The sequence below is a fragment of the Epinephelus fuscoguttatus genome, linkage group LG1, assembly GCF_011397635.1.
Source record: "Epinephelus fuscoguttatus linkage group LG1, E.fuscoguttatus.final_Chr_v1".
Classification (NCBI taxonomy): Eukaryota; Metazoa; Chordata; class Actinopteri; order Perciformes; family Serranidae; genus Epinephelus; species Epinephelus fuscoguttatus.
In genome coordinates this window covers 42,529,387-42,550,205 of record NC_064752.1, presented here as the reverse complement: position 1 = coordinate 42,550,205, position 20,819 = coordinate 42,529,387, and the positions used below count along the sequence as shown (strand labels likewise).

At 43.7% G+C, this 20,819-nt stretch overlaps 1 protein-coding gene across 1 annotated transcript; it reads right to left on the bottom strand.

Moving 5' to 3' along the window:
- Window positions 1-280: 280 nt before the first annotated feature.
- rybpb (RING1 and YY1 binding protein b) lies at window positions 281-19,340 on the bottom strand. The gene is made up of 5 exons (XM_049578873.1): window positions 19,185-19,340; window positions 18,462-18,587; window positions 4,114-4,422; window positions 3,929-4,027; window positions 281-3,590 (listed from the first exon to the last, which is right to left on the bottom strand). The coding sequence occupies exons 1-5, from the start codon at window positions 19,208-19,210 to the stop codon at window positions 3,341-3,343; spliced, it is 810 nt and encodes a 269-aa protein (XP_049434830.1). The 5' UTR covers window positions 19,211-19,340; the 3' UTR covers window positions 281-3,340.
- Between the last annotated feature and the right edge of the window lie 1,479 nt (window positions 19,341-20,819).

Sequence of the window (20,819 nt, the reverse complement as noted above, 5' to 3'; positions counted from 1 at the left end):
GCTGTTGTCAATATGAGGGCTCCCTCATGTCATGTGTCACTGCACTGTGGAGGCTTCCTCTATATGAACACACACTCCCCGGGATATCTCAATCAATAGTCTGCTGACTCAGATCCATACACACTTCCTGTTATCCGAGAGTGTATGAAGCAGCTGAAGATCTGAACTTAAGTGTGTGTGCGTGAATGCACGTGTGTATGGGGAGAAACAGCATCAATAAAAAGACACAAAGCAGCCAGAAGATAGATAACTTTAACAATTTTATTTGTGAAAAACTACAAGCAAAATTCATAAATAGACGTTTCTATTTGAAGCGGAGGAAAATGATCAGGTTAGCCTATAAGCGCAAAGTCGTGCACATGCCAGAAACATGTATTATTTTAACATTATAAGCTAGACAAGGAGCCGTGATCCGCTGAAAATGCTGCGTACATTTCCACACCAGGAACATAATGTGACCATTTCACAAGGGGAAACAATGACACATCAGCTATAAGTTAAAAAAAAAACAAAAAAAAAAAAAACTAAAACTGGATTAAACAAAGAATGGATTATTGTACTGTCCCTAAAACTTTTTTTTCCTTTTTTCTTTTTTAAACCGAGCAATAACTTTAAAAGCATTGTACAAGACATTGTTATAGGAAGAAATGAGTTTGTATAATACACTTAATTGGAAATTCACGGTTAAGGTTATACAGTCAGTAAACAAGCCTTCTATATTTGGGTCTCTGACAAACAAAGCTAAAAAATGTAACCATCTTTACACAGTAAATTAAGGTTACTGGTCGCACACAAGAACAGAACTGCTTGCGCGGAAAGGAAACAGGAAACAAAAGACTTCAGCTCCAATGCCATCATTCATAGTGTTTGCTTTTGCACCTTTTTTAAAATTCTATATACAAGCAATAATTCATATACTCAGCAAATGGCCATTTGTCAATAATTTAACAATGAATCCTTTCTGTTGGAGTACTCAGTCAAGTGAAAGTGGTTGCAGATAAGGCAGGTGAAAAGATGGCTTTTTAGGCCCATTTCTAATAGATTGCATTACAAAGCAGGTTTTTTTTTTTATTCAGTAAAAATTGGACAAAACATTTTTCCCCTCTGACCCAACAGTCCCACTTTTTAGTTCTATTCACATTGCTTTTCCTCACTTTGAACACTGATTCCATATTTGTATGCAATAAAGTACATAATTACATATTAACCATAGCTTAAGAGCAGAAAAACCTCATGAACACACATCTCTTGGACTTCAAACATTGCTTACAACACACATATGATTATCATCCCTAGGTGTGAAACTGCAAAGCTTTTAGTCGACACAGATCAAATCCTGCCCCTCAGATCCTAGTAGGATAGACTGAGATTTTTGGGACTCGTTAACCTCACCTAACCTGGTTTTAGTTGCTCTGGGAGCGGCTCAATTGGTGAGTTGGGGCCTCTGTTAAGGGAGCTACATGTACTGTGGTAGTCCAGCAGAGTGAAGAGGAGGGCTTACTAAGGCCAAAGCCTGCGACCCAGCAGACCCGGAGCTCTTCCCAGCCACCCACCCACACCCAGCCAGCTTCTCATCACCTGCACAATGAGGCGAGATCCACCAGAGGGTGCGGAGCCAGTAGAGTCCTTTGACTCGGCTCACAGTATTGACAGTTCTCTGCCCCATTTTAGTCGTGTACAGAGAAAAGTGGACAATAAGAACACCATTTACATGGATTATATTAGTCTTTATTTAAACTGTTATTCATCTCACACATTAGATAATTGCATTTCAAATTGTTATTTATCTGTCTATGTATCATGTCATTATGAAATTCCTTTGGTCCTTCAATAAATAAAACTAAGATATCATATACACATTTATTCTTTATACAATTTCATACAGTTAAAAGGAAATTATGTTGGTCTAGGATCAGCTAAGGTGAAAGTGAATTAAAACCCTTAAATAAGCCTTGCTGTTCTAAAAATTGAAAGAGCAAATTGTGTTCTATCAACTACTGCAATATTTTTTTAACTTCAATGACAGGAGTCTTAAATTAATTTAAAAAAAAACAAAAAGTCAACTGAATTGTCGATCTTTGCAATTGCTCGTGTCTTTGCACTTGTTTTCTGGGATATCGGGATTGAGAGAATGAAGATTCAAAAGTCGTCTTCAGGACCACAACAAAAGAAAAATGAAATCGATTTCACAACAGCTTGACAAAACAGGTCTATTTTACAGTTCGATATGGTTTTACCAAGTGGAACTGCGTGGATCCGTCCTTCAGTCACCACAGAAAAGAAACACTCTGGCTCCAGAGCTGAGAGGACAGCTCGAACTTCAGCCAGAAAACTCAATATCCAAGTACGGAATGCAGAAAATATCAACAGCTTTTAGTGTTTTACACAACAGCCTACACTGTACAGTTAAGGACATAAGATACTGTATAAGAGATCTGCTATAGCATACTAAATCATAGACAATCTAGTTGAAAAAGTCAGGTGTCTGAACCTCAGGTGACCTTCCTCTGATGCACATTGACCTGTACAGAACGAGACGGACCTGATGGAGGTCCCGACAGTGTTCAGAGTGAGACAGTGTTATTGAGAGAAGTGAATAAGAATTTGATTCATCAGCACTCTGTCACATTGAGTGAATGGGCAATCCCAGATCTGCAAAACCGCTTCACAGTGTATCTAGCACCAGTGTGTGTGTATGTGTGTGTGTGGGTGTGTGTGTGTGTGTGTGTTTGTGTGTGTGTATCCGTGTGACTCGAGTCTTGTCCTATCATCTTGAAACTGCAATAAAAACACTGAAGGAATGATCAATCGGCAGGGCTACACAGCAAAGCGTCAACATAAAAAAGAAGAATATCAAAGTATACAGGTGCAACAGGTAATAAATAAGGGTAATAATAGTTTAAAGTTATTGAAATGATGGTGGTTATTGTGCCCAGCGGAGAATTCTTCTTTACAAAAACAAAACAAAAAATGTCGACTTGGCCTCACATCCACATACAAATATAAAACAATACATACAAGTGTCTGGATGCTACCGCAGGGGAGGTTGGGGATGGGGGTGTTATTCCTTGTAGCCCTGCTCTCCTCGCCTGTGCCACGGGTGTAACCACGAGGGGAGATCCCCCTGCATTTCCCTGGCAGGCGCACCGCACTGTTCCTCTCAGCTTTCCAACTCCTCTCAGCATCCAAGGGTGATCATGGAATGGAGGCAGGGCAGCGATGGGAAAGGTGAAATCTCTCCCCCTATGGGATCCATAGTGTCCAGAAATGTGGGGGGAAAGGGGGGGGAAGGGCGGGGGCTTGTGGAGCGAGGTGAGGACGGGACGAAAGGGACGGGGCCTCAGAACGACTCGTCGTGCCCCACAGAGAGATCCCCTTTGGGTGTGGAGGCCCTCGACGAGCCCTTGTCCATGCTCTCGGAGCCGGAGCTCTGGTGCTGTTGTTCGGAACCCGCGCTGGACGTGATGGTGGACGAGGACGTGGAGGAGGAGCGGGTCTTCTCCTTAAAGTCTGTTATGATCACTGTCACGTTCCCGACGGTGATAGCCAACTGCTGGGCGGTGCTCCGGTCAATGTTCTTCAGTTTGGGCCTGAGGGGCATAGACAGACAGAGGGAGAGAAAAAACATTAACCAGAAATGGCAACCACAATATGTGTGTCTCAGCAACAACAAGGGGGAGGCTGCCAGCACTGTGGGGGCGGTTACACTAAATTGCTCAATTCATTGGGTGACACATGAACCGTCAGAACAAGTGTATATAAAGTGAGAGTGGGTGTTTAGTGTAAAAGATCATTTGTGAATCATTTGAGGTTTCCCACTAGCCTTGTGCAGCATGACTTTCTCTAAAAAGAAGTGCTGTGTAGTCATAGATGTGAAACCATGTGTGCTGCCAGAGAGAGATGCGGTGTATGACAGGGTGCTACACACCTGGAAATGTGAGAGTTCTTGTTGGTCTTGGTTGCTGATTTGCCAGACTGTATGCTGTGTTTGTCGCTGGGTGAGCTCTGATGGTTGTCTGATTTGGGTCTGGAGGAAAACATACAAACTGGTGAGGATAAAACACCACAGACAACATCCAGAGACACAAGTGAAGACTCAACATGTACACTGACCTGGTCTTTTTGCTGCTGGGCTTCTTCGTGACGGCTGGGCTAATTTCCTTCTCTCTGTCGGGTTTGTCTTTGATTGGCTGTTGTTCGGTGTCACTCTTTTCCTTTTCGGGAGAGTCTACCTCTGGCCTCACTATCTCTGGACGTTCACCCTCTGGACGCCCCTCTCCGTTGGCGCGCTCGCCTTCGCCGTCCGGGCGCTCCTTGTCTGTGCGCTCGCTCCTCTCCCTTCGCTCCTTCTTGGGCGGGGGAGGCATCGGGTACTGCTGAGCCACCTGCTGGGCGACCAGCTGGGAGTTGATCCTGGGTTTCCTGTGGAGGAGATCCAAGGCACAAAGATGGATTAGCCTCGTAGTGGAGCTATGAGCTGACTCTGGCTACACACCAACACAGTTACACTACGGCTGACAAAGAGAGGTGACTGAACCTACAGGCCAGAGAGGGAAAGGGGGCTGATGCTCCAAGCTGCTGCAGAGGTGGGTTTACGGGGCCTAGTGGAGCAGCTCTGTTTTGAGGGCTAATCTCATTAGCTCACGGCTGTAATAAAATGAATGCACAGGATCACAAGGTGGGACATTTGCAGCACGTCACTTAGGTCCTCTAATCTGATTACTGCAGGGTTGGCCCCATTTGTCACAGACTGAGATTCAGTTGGACATGGTGTAGCTGCTCCACTCACTGAGCTCACCAGCAACCATAGCTCTACTGCCACCTTTTTGACTCAAATGCATACGTCAACACAATCCATAACCATCTCTTTGACTTTATCATCATTCCTATTCAGCAAAAACAATAAAAGAAAACAAATGTCACGTGCAACTCTCAAAGAATCCCTCTGATTTTCTAAGAGGCGGATCACATAAAACCATCCTTTTCTGAAAGCATTATTTGTGGTGTTTCACCGCTCAACTGTTACAAACATGCGTGCAGCAAGAGCAGCATCTTGCTCCATCAGCTGTGCAGATGAACAGGGCCTGAAATTGTGAGGCAAAATGCTAACCCCAAGTCAGACAGCCTGGGCCCAACACACACACCTGCAGCATAATGGACACCAGCTGGCAGCATCTGGGGGAAAGCAGAGGACCTGGGGGTAGAGGGAAGGATGACTGCAGCCTTCCAGAGACTCCGACTCAGCCGAGACCAAACTGTAGCCAGCAACATGGATAATCACAGGCCAGCACTGGGCAAGCATGGTGAGGAGTAAACCACAAGTACGCTCACACACACAAACACGCAGTTGAAAAGCTTAGCGTGCAAACAAACAGCCTGGCACAGCTCGGTGGCTGCTCAGGGGGCCTTTCAACAGGAACACAACAAGTTATACTAGCTTGCTGTGTATACCCAACCCTTCCAAACCCAATTCTACTCTTGGCAGGAAGAGTTTTTGTGATATCCCAGCAGTGGAGAGTAGGTCCCTTGATCCTCAGGATTGCTTTAGGAGACCTGTGGTCAAGTAGGGAGTCTTGAAAGTTTTAGAAACTCTGTCAGTCTAAGCATCAGGGCAGATAAACAAGTGTTACTGCTGTAAAATGAAGCTCTGGCAGTGAAAACAAATGTTTTTGGCTTTGCCATGGGAATGGTCTGAGAGCAAATACTGAGGCAAAAACAAAAGAAGCTCAATAGTGTGTCAGACTGATGACTCTGATTTCAGTGGCTTGCTGTGGAGAGTGGTTTTTCAGACAGCTGCTTAAGTGGTTAGCCTCAGTGTTTCAATTTGGCAACATCATATTGCCAGTCCAGTTACTCCTTTCTGCACTTCCATCCACGCGCATCTTTCACAACTGACACTCCACTCAGTCCATCTATGGCTTAGTAGCCAAACACTTTAAAACTCTTGTGATCCAATCCTTTTGCAACTTTTTCTCTACTGCTCCATAAAGCTCATTTAGTCTCCTCCTGCTGAGGCCTATTACAGACAGAGAGGGCCTTTCCTTGAGAAGGGGGTGGGGGAATACAGCCGATCAGAAGACAATCAATCGGGGCATAATAGAGCATCATGTTGTAATGTTCGCACTACACTCCATCAATACGCCGGCTGTGGTGAATGCTGAGGAGCCCTAGGCCGTTGATTCAGTATCCATTAGCTGCCTTGGTTTTCTGGAGCCTGGGGCTGTCTCTACCTGCTGCCCTTTCATAAGGCACCCCCTGGGGGCCTTCAGTGGGTTAAATTAAAGGGCGATACAGATGTGACACTTTCTTACAGTCCTGTTCCAACTTCATCATTGCCAACCTTGTCCTGTCCCATGAAATTGATCCCAATTCCATTTAAATCTGAAGTAATTGCTTCCCATGTAGAGTATCTTTTCATAGTACTAATAAGGTTGCTACACCCTGCAATGATTTTACATGCCTATGTGATGAAGTTGATAACTATTTAATTAGGAGGGGATAATTTGATTACAGCACTGGACCTCCTGGTCTGTGCTGACACAGCACCAATTTGCAATTATAAATTCCTCAAGAGTCCTGTTCCCGTCTGAGCCTTGGTTTTCCCTGCTTCATTCCCATGGGAATCTTGATGACTACCTCCGGATTCCTGATCAGATGTCAACATCTGGCAAGAAACATCAACATGCCACTGAGCAAGTGCAATAAAATGCAATGCAGTTCTGGACAAGGTGGCAGTTTGAGCCATGTGAGAATACAGCAGTGGGCAAAGCCACAGTAAAGAAATATGCTCACTGACATATATGCTCCTCATGAAATAAATATTTGTCTCTCTAAAACAGATTGTCAGCACAGACAGCATCCAACAGGACCAGAAATCATTTTGTTTGACAGCGAAAGAGCTGTTAGCCAAGGAGGCGATGAATGAATGATTGATTGACCGATAAGCTCCACGCCCCTTTTCGCCTGTTGCGGAGTTGAAGCCCTGGTCGGAGCCTGAGATTTGTGTCAGCAGCAGCAGTGGCGGCAGAAGCAGCCCGGTAGTTAAGCAGTGATTCAGTGCCAGCTGTAAGTCAGCCATGAGTTGCTGCTGGCATGATAGAGGCACCGCTCTCTATGCCCCATTATTTATTTACTGACCACACATCATGGCTTTGCACAGCAATGCTCTGTGGCTCATTAACATGGCTGGAGATTCTGCATGACACCATATGTGTGTTTGTTACTTGCATTTATAACATAGTGGTGGGACTGAACAGCTGGAAAATGTCTAACTCTGCTTAAAAATGTAATTCATATTCAAAATCAATTACAGTTCATATCTTAATTATCTGTCCTGCACAGAATGCACAAATCAAACAACATTGCTGAAAATGAATCTACAACAGAGTCTTATTATTTAGCAAACATCCAAATCAAATACGAAACATCTATGTTTCACAAGAGGTACTGGAAATGATCCTGAGCGCAGGACCAGGAGTGAACTCCAGGGTCCAATTGCAGAGATTGCTCCAACCTCCCGCTGTCGCCAATATATTCCTGTGGATTCAGTGTGAGTGTGTGAGTGAGAGTGTCAAGTGTATAAAGCCTGCTGTCGAATCATTTCCCACTGTGAGGGCTTACAGCTTATTACCTCCCCTTCGCACAACAATAGGCTGTGACTGACAGCTCCTCCTATGCTTGGCCCTAAATTCCACCGTCTGGGGGAGGGAGGAGTGGGGAGACTCCCTCAACGGGATGCCCTGAAATAACTATCATCATGCTTAAAAGCGCCTAATTCAGTCAGACTGACACCCATAGTTAGACTGCTCCACTCAGGCTGAGCCATCCCAGAGACAGACACACCTCTGCTCAGCTGGTGCTCTCGCTGGCCAGGAGCAGCTGATACTGCGAGCTGAGGGCAAAAACCGATGCTGCTGTTTCTGAGGGAACTCTTTCTAGACAGACCAAAAACAATGAGCCGGAGCACTTCATGGAGAGACCGAGTAATGAAGAGCATGAGCGAGCGATGGAGAGTGTGATAGAGAGAGAGAGAGGCGCAGGAAAGCCCTCATTAACACAGCTCTTTTATTTGAAGTGCTGTGTGGAGGACAAGCAATTATTTCCTGCCAGGCTGAGTGAATGCAGTGGCAGACAGCTGAGCGAGGAGGAGAGAGAGAGCGAGACAGACAACAGTATTCTTCGACCATGGTCGGCCCCGCTGAAGAGCTCAGACTATTTAACATCGCCAACTCTCTCATTCAGACTCTGTAAATAACTGCATCTACGCAGTACGAACGTGGGCTCCTTGTTCTCGGTGATGTACAAAGTTGTTCACAAACATGAATCATCTATTCAGATGCATTCAGCAGTGACCTGGTTTCCCCCCACATAGGACTGAGAGACCATCACAGCCTCAGCCTGAAGCACATCTCTCAGATCCAGCACGTGACAATGCCACAGGGCTTTAGTTTGATCACAGCACCTCCCAATGACGTGCTGGCAGCCATGTAATCGATGATCTACATGAACTCGTCTGTGTCAACACTTGCTGTACGCCTTGATCATTATGTAAAAGCACGTGATGTTCTCCCCTTCCCCCTACCAGTTTGGAGGGTGATGGAGCAGAGCACGGAGCCGCCTGCCTGTGGTGCATCACATTAGTTAACCAGTCAGCGGGTATAAATATCTGTATGCTCTATTGTTCTATTGTTGAATGCTGGACAATCTTTCCAGAGAGACTTGAGGTATGTCTGGGAGGAGCACTGCATGGCCCTTGGCTGACAACACTTTTCTTGAAACAGTGCAACACTGTAAAAAAAAAAAATGCAGTGTGTGCATGTGAGTAAAATTATCAGTATGGATTGTTATCCACACATCATTTTATAGTAAATTAACTATTCATGTTCAATAGTAACTAGAGCTGAAACAATGACTCAGTTGGCAGAAATGTAATCAGCAGTTGTTCTGATAATTGATTAATCTTTTAAGCCATTGTTTAAATGAAAGTGCCAAAAATTCACAGCTTCTGATTTCATAAATGTTGATATTTGCTGGCTTTCTTGGTCTCCCATAATAACAGTTAATAATAGTAATTGGACTGCTGGTCGTACAAAGGGAATTTCAATTTGTCCACTTGGGCTTGGCATTATCAGCTAATCTCACTATTATTTTCTTTGTAAACTGATTAGTCAGAGAAGAGAAAATGTAAGGGCAAAAAATGAAAAATGTCCATCACAAGTTCCCAGAGTCTAATCTTTAGATGTTTTGTCCAAACAAGAGTCCAAAAGCTATTTAATTTACTGTTAAAAATAAAACAGAAAAGCTTCACATTTAAGAAGTTGGAACCAGCAAAATATGATTTGTCATTGACAATTAATTTTATGTCAATCACCTAATGGATCCATTGTTTCTGCACTAAGAGTAACATTTGTATATTAGACCTTAATCTGACTGAGTTTGTCAGTGGCCTCTGGGCTCGACTTGAGTGGCAGCCCTCTATGTCTGGGGAGGTTATCTTGAGATGCCAGTCAAAAAATCGAGACATCAGTCTTCAACAGAATACCTTATAAATGTACCCTCATCAGTAAATATGAACAGACCTACAAATTTATTTACTGAGGTGTCAAATTGAAAAATGACATATACAAATACCACTGGACTGGGGGACCTGTGCTCCCTGTGAGGGAGTTCTTGATCAGTCGGAGCCTGAGGTGACTGGAGCAGTGTTGTCACCTCCAGCCATCCATGGGTAAAGTAATCTGTGTGAGTGAGTGTGTTGCGGAGGTTGAATGAGGATATCACCTGAAGAGCAGCCTGGGGCTACAGCGCTTCTTGATTCATTCCCACTGCCCACCAGAGGCATTAACCATTCATCCCTGCGTGAGTCCCTTCGAGTCAGGACTTTGAGGGCTTAATGTTCAGTGTTCCCCCTCGGTGACTGCTGTGGGGGTGGGGTGGTTCCATGGGTGTATATCACAAATTTCATCACAATATTATTATTATTGATTAAACAGACTCCATTAACACACATGAAACATGGCTAATGACCCACCATCCCTGTACAATTATAGAGGGGGCACTGATGTTACCCCCCTCCTTTACTTCTCCACCTTTAGGGACGGGAATTGATAAGATTTTATTGATACCAATGCCATTATCGACTCTGCTAAGCTGTCCGATTCATTACTGATTCTCTTATTCCCTTCACAGGTTTTTATTTAGCGTCAACCAACTGCTTTATTTTCTTAACACAGTGTAGATGAAAGGAGAGAATATTTGTACAGCATTCATTTTCATTCAAGTTTCCTCAGTCAAAGAAAAAATCTGCTAAGCCTGCCTGCATGGCACTAATGTTGTTATAATATAGAGTATTCTACAGGAAAAGATATTAGTCGATTCTGCTCAATATCCTTAGAGCGCTTGCTTTGATCTTTAGTCTTAGATCTTTAGATCTTCCCATTACTTTGAACAAAACAGGATAGTAACAGTTGGCGTGGCTGCGCCTGCTTTTCTTTTTAATAAACTTGCTCAAGATGTTTTTCTTTTGGGCTGCGGCTCAAGCTCAGCGGCAGCTCCCTCCCCATCTCCCTCTTCTCTCACGGGATGCGCTCTCCACCCGAGGATGACCGCTTCATCCTCTATCATCATCTTGGTCTCCTCAACATTCAGGTTTCAATCTCCCCGGGAGCGAGGGTTCTGGTATGTTGCCTTGCACATGAATTCCCTGCTGTCACACCATCTACACTTTGGTGAGACACTTTGGAGAAAGGTGTAGATGGCATGACAGCAGCTGGAGCCCTGTGCTGTGATCAGCTGCTGTACAGAGTGGACGCTTTTAGCTTAGAATTGTAGTAACTGTCATCCAACTAAGTATTGATAACATGCTTAGCATTTTACAAATTGTTTGGGGGTGGTAAATAAGTTTTTTATTTGATGACCTTGGGCGCTGATACACAAAAATAAGCTAAATAATTGTGTTTATTCAAAAAAGCAAAATGACAGTAGGTCGCTGGTGGCTTAGTGGTAGAGCAGGCGCCCCATGTACAAGGCTGTTGCCGCAGCGGCCTGGGTTCGACTCCAGCCTGTGGCCCTTTGCTGCATGTCACTCCCTCTCTCTCTCCCCCCTTTACGCTTGTCTGTCCTATACATTAAAGGCTAAAAAGCCCTAAAAATATCTTTAAAAAAAAAAAATTGGGCACTGGTGTGTAATCTGTGCGAGCCTGAACAACACGTAGAACCAGTGACGCCAACTGTATAATACATGCGACACAAAGTATGTTGCACTGTACAGCCCTGATGCAGCACTGTTGTCATCTTTCTTTGTGAAGTGAAGCTGTGCTTTGGACAGTTTTTCCTCTCCGCCATGACTCCTTGTTGAAAGCTTCCAGCAGCATAGACACGAGTTTGACGTCATTGTTTTTCACTGTGCAACTGTCAGAAAAACATGCTCTGATAAAAAAAACTGATAAGCTCGTTAGGGCTGCCCCTTTAAGTCAGAGATTCGAATCGGCAGTCAGAGACCCCTCAATCAACTGAGATTGCCTCAAGTTGAGCAGCATTTTTTCTTTTGCTAGTCAGTGTGCTGTGCAGTGGAGATGTGTTGTTCTCAAGATTTTGCTGTGAAGCAAGCGCTCTTAACTTCTACGCTATTCTTTGGTACGGACAGCTGTGGATGTGATGCAGTGGCACAGAGTGGGAGAACCTTTGCACTTTAAGGCTCCATATTAACATTAGCTTCTCTCTTCTGCTTGGTAGTGGTGAATCTACAGCTCATGTATACTTAATACGACATAGTCTGGCTTTTGTTTGATATCTAATGTTGGAAAGAAGTGTTGTTGCACATCTCCAGCATTGTTAGCTTGTTTACTATATTATATGAATGCCACTGTCACACCGAACATCTGGCTAAGCCTTGTTCATTGTCTTCATTTTAAAAATAAAAATCGTCCAATATTTGTATTATATGGCCAAATCTTATTTGACTGACAAGTTTGAGTCAGGTACAGCCCTACGACTCAGAAACATAAGATTCCAATGGATCAGACAATTTGGAACCAGTCCTATATTCCCATCCCTATCAACCTTACACTCCTTTTATGAATGTATGGATCCCCCCACCATGTCTCCATCAGGTACAGAGTGTGTGCACAGCAGGCACCCAGTAAGCATCTACACCCCACTCTTTTTCCTCGAACAGCAAAAGAGCAAAGATATCTCAGCTTTTCTGTAACAACTGTAAACTTTATACACCATGCTGGCTGCCGGGAGTCTGGTTTTCTGCTTCTCCTGACAAGCTGAAAGAGTCCACCTGTCTGAGTTTGGGTGCATCTGAGATAGACAGACATACGCAAGAAGAGAAGGAGGTCTGTGACAGAGGAATTAAAAGAGGAAACGTCTACGTTTGTGTCTGTTGTGGGTAAAAGACCATTTATCTTCCCACTGACAACTCTTTCCCTGACCCACCTTTCAGGATACAAACTGCCTGGGCAGACTGACAGCGACTCATCGCAGAGGTGCTAAGCACGTATGAGCTCCTTCCATCAGCAGCACTGTGTCACATTGCTTAGTATCATTTGTACTCATTTGTTTTCCTCCTCTTCATCATTCTCTCTTTGTCTTTTCCAATGCTCTCCTTTCACTTTCTCCCTGTGCATTAGCCCCCATCACCCCCACCACCGCTGCCCAAACCTAAATCCCGCTGCCTTTAAGTAGGTCGTCTTCACCTCTCTTCACCCTCTCTCCTGCTGTTTGCCTCTGGTGTGCGTGAGTTATCTGTCAAGTAGACGCGGTCACCCCATCTTGCTGCTGTCCTGTCATCTTCTTGCCCATTTGCTTTAGTATACACAGAAGCCTGGTTTGAATTTGCAGAACTGCCAAAGGGGACATTGCACCTTCACAGCAGGCTCTCATGTTCTACACAAAGGGAACAACATCAAGCAAGCAAACATCAAGTGAGGACACCTGACACCAAGAGGTCAAACACAAAGCCGCTTCTGACTACTGTAGCCACAATTCAAACTCGACCAAACTATCAGGCTTTTCTTCTTAATGCTCAGACAAACCATAGCTCAACAGGATCTAACCCTTTGTCTCCTACAATCATTTTATAACTCTACAGAGAGAAAATGGTCAGTTCTGGAAACATTCTCAATCCGAAGCAAATGACATGTCAAATGGTGCTGTCCTTTTCCCATGCATGGATGGTGGTGCTGGTAGAAACAGAAGAGGCTGTCCAGTCCAGCTCTCTCCCTCCCTGGGTAATGATGTGCTTCAGCCCCTGGAGACTCGTGGCTGAGTGAGCACATCCCCCTTACAGCCATCCATACCCCCCTTCCTTCAACACACACGCACACACATAAATGTCCAGACGCTACACTCCTGTCTGTCCCTTCATCGCTCTGTTTCTCCTCGTGTCCTCTCATGCCCTCCTCTTCTCCTTACTCCTCAGCTAGCTGCGACTCCACACTTAACTCCCTCACTCCCTCTCTCCTTGTCCTTATATGCTCTCTTTCCCTATTTTCCTGAGACTCCGCACTCCCTCACCGTCACACTCATTTGCCTCATCTTTTTTGTGAGGGGAGGAGCCCTGATTCAACAGCTCTCTCTCAACATTTCTCTGTTTTGTCAGATTGCCAAATTGGCTACTGTATTTAATCACTCACACTCTGCCAAATCCCATGAAGTAATTAAGAACTTTTAAATCCGGCAATTAACATGTAAAGATTAGGGCTACCCGCTCGTGCTTAGGGTTTTAGTACAGATGCTGATAATGCTGGATAAGCAAAAGCAGTTTCCTCTGAGTGGGGGCTGCTGTGGGGGCAGGGGGTGGGCGAGGAAGTGCAGATATAAATTGAGCGCCAGCATGTCCCTCTTATGTAATTCCATTATCCTAGACAATTTGCCTTAATGTGACAGTGGTAGAATCCACGGATTATAATGACTCTATTCCATCATTGTAAAACAGAAAGTCACACACACACGCCGTGACACACAAACACAGATGCACACTGCAATCATTTTCCAATAATTGTGCAGCCTCAACACTTACACCAAGAAAGAGGTGCACTTTTACTTGTTTAGCCCCATTACTAACTCGTGGCTTTAGGGGTAGGTATCCTTTAGATTTGGTCCATTCTGATTGTGTTCAGCAATCCTGTTTCTGACATTCATAATCTGTGGATTAACGGGTTTCCCATATGGTCATATTATAAAGCCACAGCTTAAATGCAAAACACATTTACTTAAGTATGTTAACATCTGTAAATATCTACAGAGTCATGGACAATTACAGTGACTGCCTATGGTTGATTCATTTAAGTATGCCAGAGTGATCAGAAAAAACATCTTCACCTTAAAATCCTTCAGACTTGTCACAATATTTGTACATGACATTATTCACATGTCAGTTTATACACGTTACAGGTGACTAAAAAAACTGTCTTGTTACCATGTAACAGCAGGATGGCCTCACCTATTAACTGAGAACAATGAAAGCTGTAATCCTACAGAGACAGTCTAGTGTCATTAACAGAGTGTCAATACAAATTATGTGCAAAAAAATTGTTGTGTCATTTGATTTAGCTCAAATAAGCTTAATTTCACAGAGCCAGTCCAAATATCTGACAGGTCGGGCTCTGTTTGACTGAGCAATCTGGACTCCAGCTTTTGAGTTCACCTGACAAAAAAATGGATTCTTCCTCTATATCTTTTCTATTTGAAGCTCTATATCTGTATGTTAAAAATAAAATTACCCCATTGTATGAACAAGTATCAAGTTGCTTTGATTTCTGTTCAAATCATGTGTTGTATAAACATTTATATTAACTTTTTTATGACCATTTAACACTGGCTATATAGCTGACATCTACATTGGTAAACCCCCATATCTCACACTGCTGTTTACGTAGTAAATTGGTTGCATTGGTTCAGGTTCTGTGTCCTCTCGGCAGTCTGAGCTTCAGATAAATTGGGGTCCATTTAAGTTGGTTTATTTAATTCAGTCAGAGCGCTGCATTTTGCTAACCAGCGAGAGGCACCCATTTGTTCTGCTTTATATAAAGCACAGATGGAAGCTACTTGAAATGGTTGACAACAGAGCAACAGCGCATAGATAACAGCACAGCAGTCAAAGACTGAGGTACCTCAAGACTTCCTGTGATCCCTGCCATCAATCAACTTTAGAGGGCTCCTAATGGTTTCTCCCTAGGCCCCGGGGCTGACAGAGGTGCATACCAAACACCACCACAAAGCAAACTGATGTACAGCAACAAGGTGTCACGTTCATGCAGCGATCGGGTTCAGATGCCAGAAACATTTAAATATGATAGCATGCACCTCGCAGGGGATGCTAATGCAAACCCATCTCCAATTACCAAGGAAGCAGGCACTGAATGAAAAGGCTGAACACTTGGGCTACTTGGACTTGTAGATTAGCAGCAAGGTCAGGTGCAAAAAGCCGAGTGCTTTCTTGTTTAAGAGTCAGAGTGGCGGAGGCTAGATTTAGCCTACTTGAGTATCATGTTACATCACTGAGTTGGACTGGGTCAACAGGTTCGTTAGGCTGCGCTGGGCTGGGGAGAATGGGGCCTCTCCCTGCATGCTGATGCCACAGTCAGAGTTTTGCTCTCGTTAACACACATTCTTGCCTCCATTTGCACAAATCAGAGCTGCATGACCCACAGTTACCTGGCTTACCTACCGCTGGCAGGGGACAAAGTGCAGTTCAAGCCTTGCTGGAGTGAAAGCCTCTATTTGCAAATCACCATAGATCATATTAATTGTGCATTCTCCATCAACACCTGTAGAAACAGCTGGTGTCTCATTGACTCCATGCACACTGTGAGGGATGGATGTATCAAGCTCTGGAGGATGGAAATATTCATCTGATCTTGAATTTCTCGTAGGACAGGCAGGATAACCCTGTATGACTCAACCTCTGCAGCTACCAACCGTCACAGAACTAATGCCTGCTGACTGCTACCTGTTATACCAACAAACTTTCAGTTATGGGTGTGTGATACTTCAGCTGCATCCATTTTCTCATTACTATGTTCAAATAAGTCAACACAGACTGACCTTTGTCCCAGGACACAAGAAAAGGAAGCTATACTTGTGGAAGGAGTGTGTGGAAAGTAGCTTACAGACATTCACACCACTGAAAACAAGCCATTTCAAACAAAGCTTAAAAGGTATATGATGCAGGAATTGTGAGCTACTGTTTGTAAACATAGTATGACTAGCGAAAGTGAAAGCCAAGCCTGACTTTGTCCACTTGGCGTTTTGCCTCTCTCCATTTGCAGGATTTCTGGTGCTGTGTCCCCTATTTTTGCAGCTTCCTTGTGAATGTGTGCTACTTATGGTCTGGGACCTGGTCACTACCTTTTCATTAAGTCCCAACCTCACCTGTGCACTGTTGCCAAGACTGTCCTGACCACAGCCAAATAAGTAGAAAATGAGAAAATACAGGCAGAAGGTAGGGTCTCCACAGATAAATAAACCCCCATGCATTTCCAGTGGGTCATACGTGATGATTGAGAGGGATTACTTTTGTATAAATCTACTTTATACATTGTTTCTTAGTAAAATACTGCTCAGTGCACCTTTAAATACAATCATGTAAATAACTATCCAAGTTCATCCATCTTGTAAACACAAACTGATGATCCAAACCGAACTTTGAGAAAAGAAGTGTTTTGACTCTTACCAGCAGTGGGGAACTCTAATTAGTGAACACACTTGTTCTCATGCATAAAAGCACATTCAAAGTAGAGCCTCAGATAAAAGCAGCAAGACAAACATCCACACATAGCCTTAAGTGTGAATCATTTAGCTAAGAGCATGTTGCTTCGTCCCATGCTTTGCTGGAATACATCAAACAGTGAAGAAAAGACAGCTAATTAGTACTCATTAGAATAAGCGGCAGCCCCACAACTACACAATTGCATTAATCAAAGGTTAACTATTCACATCAAACAGGAATGTGTGACAACCACTACTGTGATGTCATGTGCTCCCATTTACCAAATAGAGGCAACTGGGCTGTTGCCAAAGCACAGTGGCAGGATGGCTACAACATGCTTGTCTCCGCTTCCTGCTTTCGCGCAGCAGGCTCAGCCTGCATCTTCAGCTGTGGTAAGCTACACGCGCAGCTAGGAAAAGATCATAGGGGGAGGGGAGCCAGACAATTAAGATTGAGCTCTTTTGGATTTTCAGTAAACCAGCATCAGTGTGTTCTCCCCGTTTGTGGTGCGTCAGGGGTGTCAGTGGAGCCACTCATTGTAAAACCACAGCTGGAAAGGTTAGAGTGCAGGGGACTTGTCAACAAACCCACAAATGACTCATCTATCTCTCCAGCTCATCATGCAACTGATGACACGAGTAAACAAACTCATACAGTGGCACACGCAACTTCTCATCACAAACATTCCCCAGAACTGGAGGTGGAGGCGTCATTCTACACAAAACCGAAAGGGAATCCCATCATGACATTTAAGTTATACAGTGATTTCATCTCAGTTTCCCATAAGATGCAGTCGCCTGCTAACGTCACAAAATGTATTCTATGGGAAGCTCAGGGGAAATGTCTGGGACATACAAGCCTGTTGCTATAAATGTTGATATGATTAATCTGGAGACATTGTCTGTGTGCAAACATGAGTGAATTCACTTGTAAACAGCTTCTGGAACAAAGCAGGCTTGTAGCAGATTGAATTTTGAACATGATTGATCACAAACTGTATGGACTGACATCTTAAAAAACTAAAAAAATGATTTGTGTAAAACTGAAATAAATAATAAATAAATAAAAAGAGAGGAAAAAAACTGTTGAACCTCATCTGAACACTCAGTGTCATGCCTGGTTGGGCATGAAATGGCATTGGCTTAAACTGCATTGCACAGAGGGAAAAAGTCTGACGGACAAAGAAATAGTCCTGATTGAAAACTCATTTCTTAATCTAAGAAACAAAATCATCTCCTTTCTATTCATCCACCCCATGGTGCACAACACATTTGACTAGTCAGACCATTAAAGCAACCTCTGCAATCCTACAGGTAGGTGAAATGCACGCACATGCATTCACCTTGTTTCACTCCATGGAAAAAAGCAGCCCTTTCGCTGTTGCTCTGTTGATGCACTGTAGCTGTACAGCCATCATGAAGTATGGTCCCTCTTCCCCACCCCATCCCCCCCTCTGGCTAGTGAAGCAGCCAGCCTACCTAGACAAATGCATAAAAGCAATGCAATGTTAGTCGCATAAAATGGGAAACTACGGATAATCCAGACAACGGCAGGAGATGTTTGCATGATTGTCCATCAACAAGTCCGCATTCGCTCACAGACAAATAGGCTGTCGATCAAAGTTGTCATTCCCATAAATTGCGATGCAATGCTGCTGCAGCCAGCCAAGCAGGGGAAAAACGAGACGCTCAGACGAGAGAGAGGGAGAGAGAGGCAGAGAGAGAGGGAGGGAGCGCTACGTTACCTTGTGGATGTGCCCTTCCTCACATCGCAGATGCTGCATTTGAAAGCCTCGGCGGTGTTCCTGAAGGTGCAGACGCTACAGTCCCAGTAGCCGTCATCGGCGGTCTGTTTGGCTTGTCTTTTTGGCCTGACAAATGTTAAGGTCAAGTTAGTTTTTTGAAATACCACCAAGAGAATTTCATGAATTGACAAGAAAGGAGATTGTGACAAACACTACACGCTGTGTAACACACGAGCTTCTAAGTGCGGCACAAATAATGGTGTTGTCATTAATTTTGGGTTCGAGTCCCGACAAGTACAGCTCCTTGGTTAATAAATCCCCACAGCGGCGAAGCTCCACACCGTCCGATTGTATCGCCAGCTAACGTTAGGCTAGCAGGCAGGCAAGCATTGCTAAAATTTTCGGCATCGAAGCTTAGCATGTCGGCTAACAAAACCAATATCAAACAATGTCAATTTCGACATTGACCCTCCGAAAGGCTTCATCGAGACGGAAGAGCGTTTCGGAGAATGCCAGGCGTATCCTCTGAAAATTTTCCCTTTGTCTGTTAAGTGACTGGGTTGTAGGGAGCGAGAAGCCGCCATAGTGACTGCACTATTCTAGCTAGCTGTGGTATACCAACTGAAAAAGGGAGAAACGATCCCTGTGTGAGGGAAACGCATCTTAATATCGAGCCCGAAACGCACAAAACAAGCAGAAATTGGCAGTGGGTGGTTGCTTTACCTGGTAGGGCTCTTCTTGTCGCCCATGGTGAAGAATAGTCCTCGGAAATAAGAAGAAAAAGGGGCCTCCTTTAATTGTCAGTGAGTGTAGTGGTTTCCAGATAGAGCCACTGCTGAAGCTGTTGGCAGACAGGCTCCACTCAGCGCTGGCTCGAGGCACGGCACAGCGACTGACTGCGCTACGTCACGTGACCGCCTCCCAGCCAATCAGAGCGTGACTCGGTTTAAAAGTCTGGATGGATGTTTAGTAGCTATTTTAATAACTACTAGAGAAATTTGACAGACCTCACCTCAACCCACGCACATACATAAAGATTACAGCTCTGGAATACTGATAGCGTTTATTAGAGCCTGTAACAAAACAAATATACATAGAAGTTTCAAAACACATTAACAATGATTTACAAGACAGAAGAAGAGCCCATGGAAACAATACACAAATAGCAAAAGCAATTACATGAAGGCAATACAGAACACTAAAAGAAAAGAAAAGAAACATTACGACTAGTTTGTCAAAAGTACTAATGGGTCATCATATCAAAAATAAAATCCTGTTAAAAAAAAGCCAGCCAGCACAAGCTCTTTACACATAAAGTGTCACGCACACAGTCATAAATCCTGTTGTGTTTCCTGGTCTGTTAGAGATATGCTGCATCAGTTTTCAAGTTAATTTATAGTAATAATAATAGTACTATTATTAGTAATAACAGGCTTATCTATGAATGATCCTCTCTTGTTGTGTAGGGAGTTGTACCAGCATCACAAGATGGATCATACTTTGCTTGTTAAGTACATAAGCATTGAGTACATAAATATTTAAATTATGTGCATTTGCATTTAGGATGCAGGGGACATGTCCCCCTCAGTATTTCAAACATGTGCATTTGTCCCCCCCAGTAAAAACATGAAAGTAGCGGGGGACTTTTATGTTGACAAAATTAAAGACATTACCACTACAAATTAATGCAGAAGGCAAATATTGATGCATATAAATTCACCGGAATGCAGAAAAGTAAGTGTTTCATGCCCAAAATAGTCTCCAGTCTATAACAGAGTTTAACCACGGCCAAATAGACACATTTACACTCAATTTCACACATATGGGCAATTTAGAGTTTTTCATGTTTTTGGACTGTGGGAGTGAAGCTAGAGTACCTGGAGGAAACCCTGTGAACATGCAAACTGCACACAAAACGCCAAGGCTGTGATTTAAACACACAATCCTTTAATTGTGAAGTCATGTTGTGGATCATTAAGGCAATGCCTCCCACATTTTAACTCCATAAAAGAAAGCTTTTCACATACAGTATGTGCACAGACAATTTTCATTCTTCCTGTATAGGTGTTGGAAAAGTGTAAGTGTTTGTATTATTTGCAAGAAGGATGAGGTATATTTGGACAGAATATCTTTTTTCTGTCATTGTGAATAGTCATATTCAGAAACATACCCATAAGAATGGGTGTATTATGAGATAATGGACCCCAGGGCACAGACATGTAAAAGGCCACCACCTCTCCTGCATAGGGTTGGAAAGACACACAGACTTTGGTGACTTTGCCTCTGTCTTGGTGTAGTCATTTTGTGTCTCTTTTTGGGTGTTCTGCCCTGTTATTAGTTACTTTGTGTCTCCTCTTA

What these genes read in the sequence shown, in the direction of transcription:
- rybpb (XM_049578873.1), bottom strand. Translation starts at nt 19,210, where the DNA reads ATGGGCGACAAGAAGAGCCCTACCAG. An exon ending in GACAAGAAGAGCCCTACCAG is followed by an intron (nt 18,588 to 19,184) that starts GTAAAGCAACCA and finishes AACATTTGTCAG; the next exon opens with GCCAAAAAGACAAGCCAAAC. An exon ending in AGGAAGGGCACATCCACAAG is followed by an intron (nt 4,423 to 18,461) that starts GTAACGTAGCGC and finishes TCTCCTCCACAG; the next exon opens with GAAACCCAGGATCAACTCCC.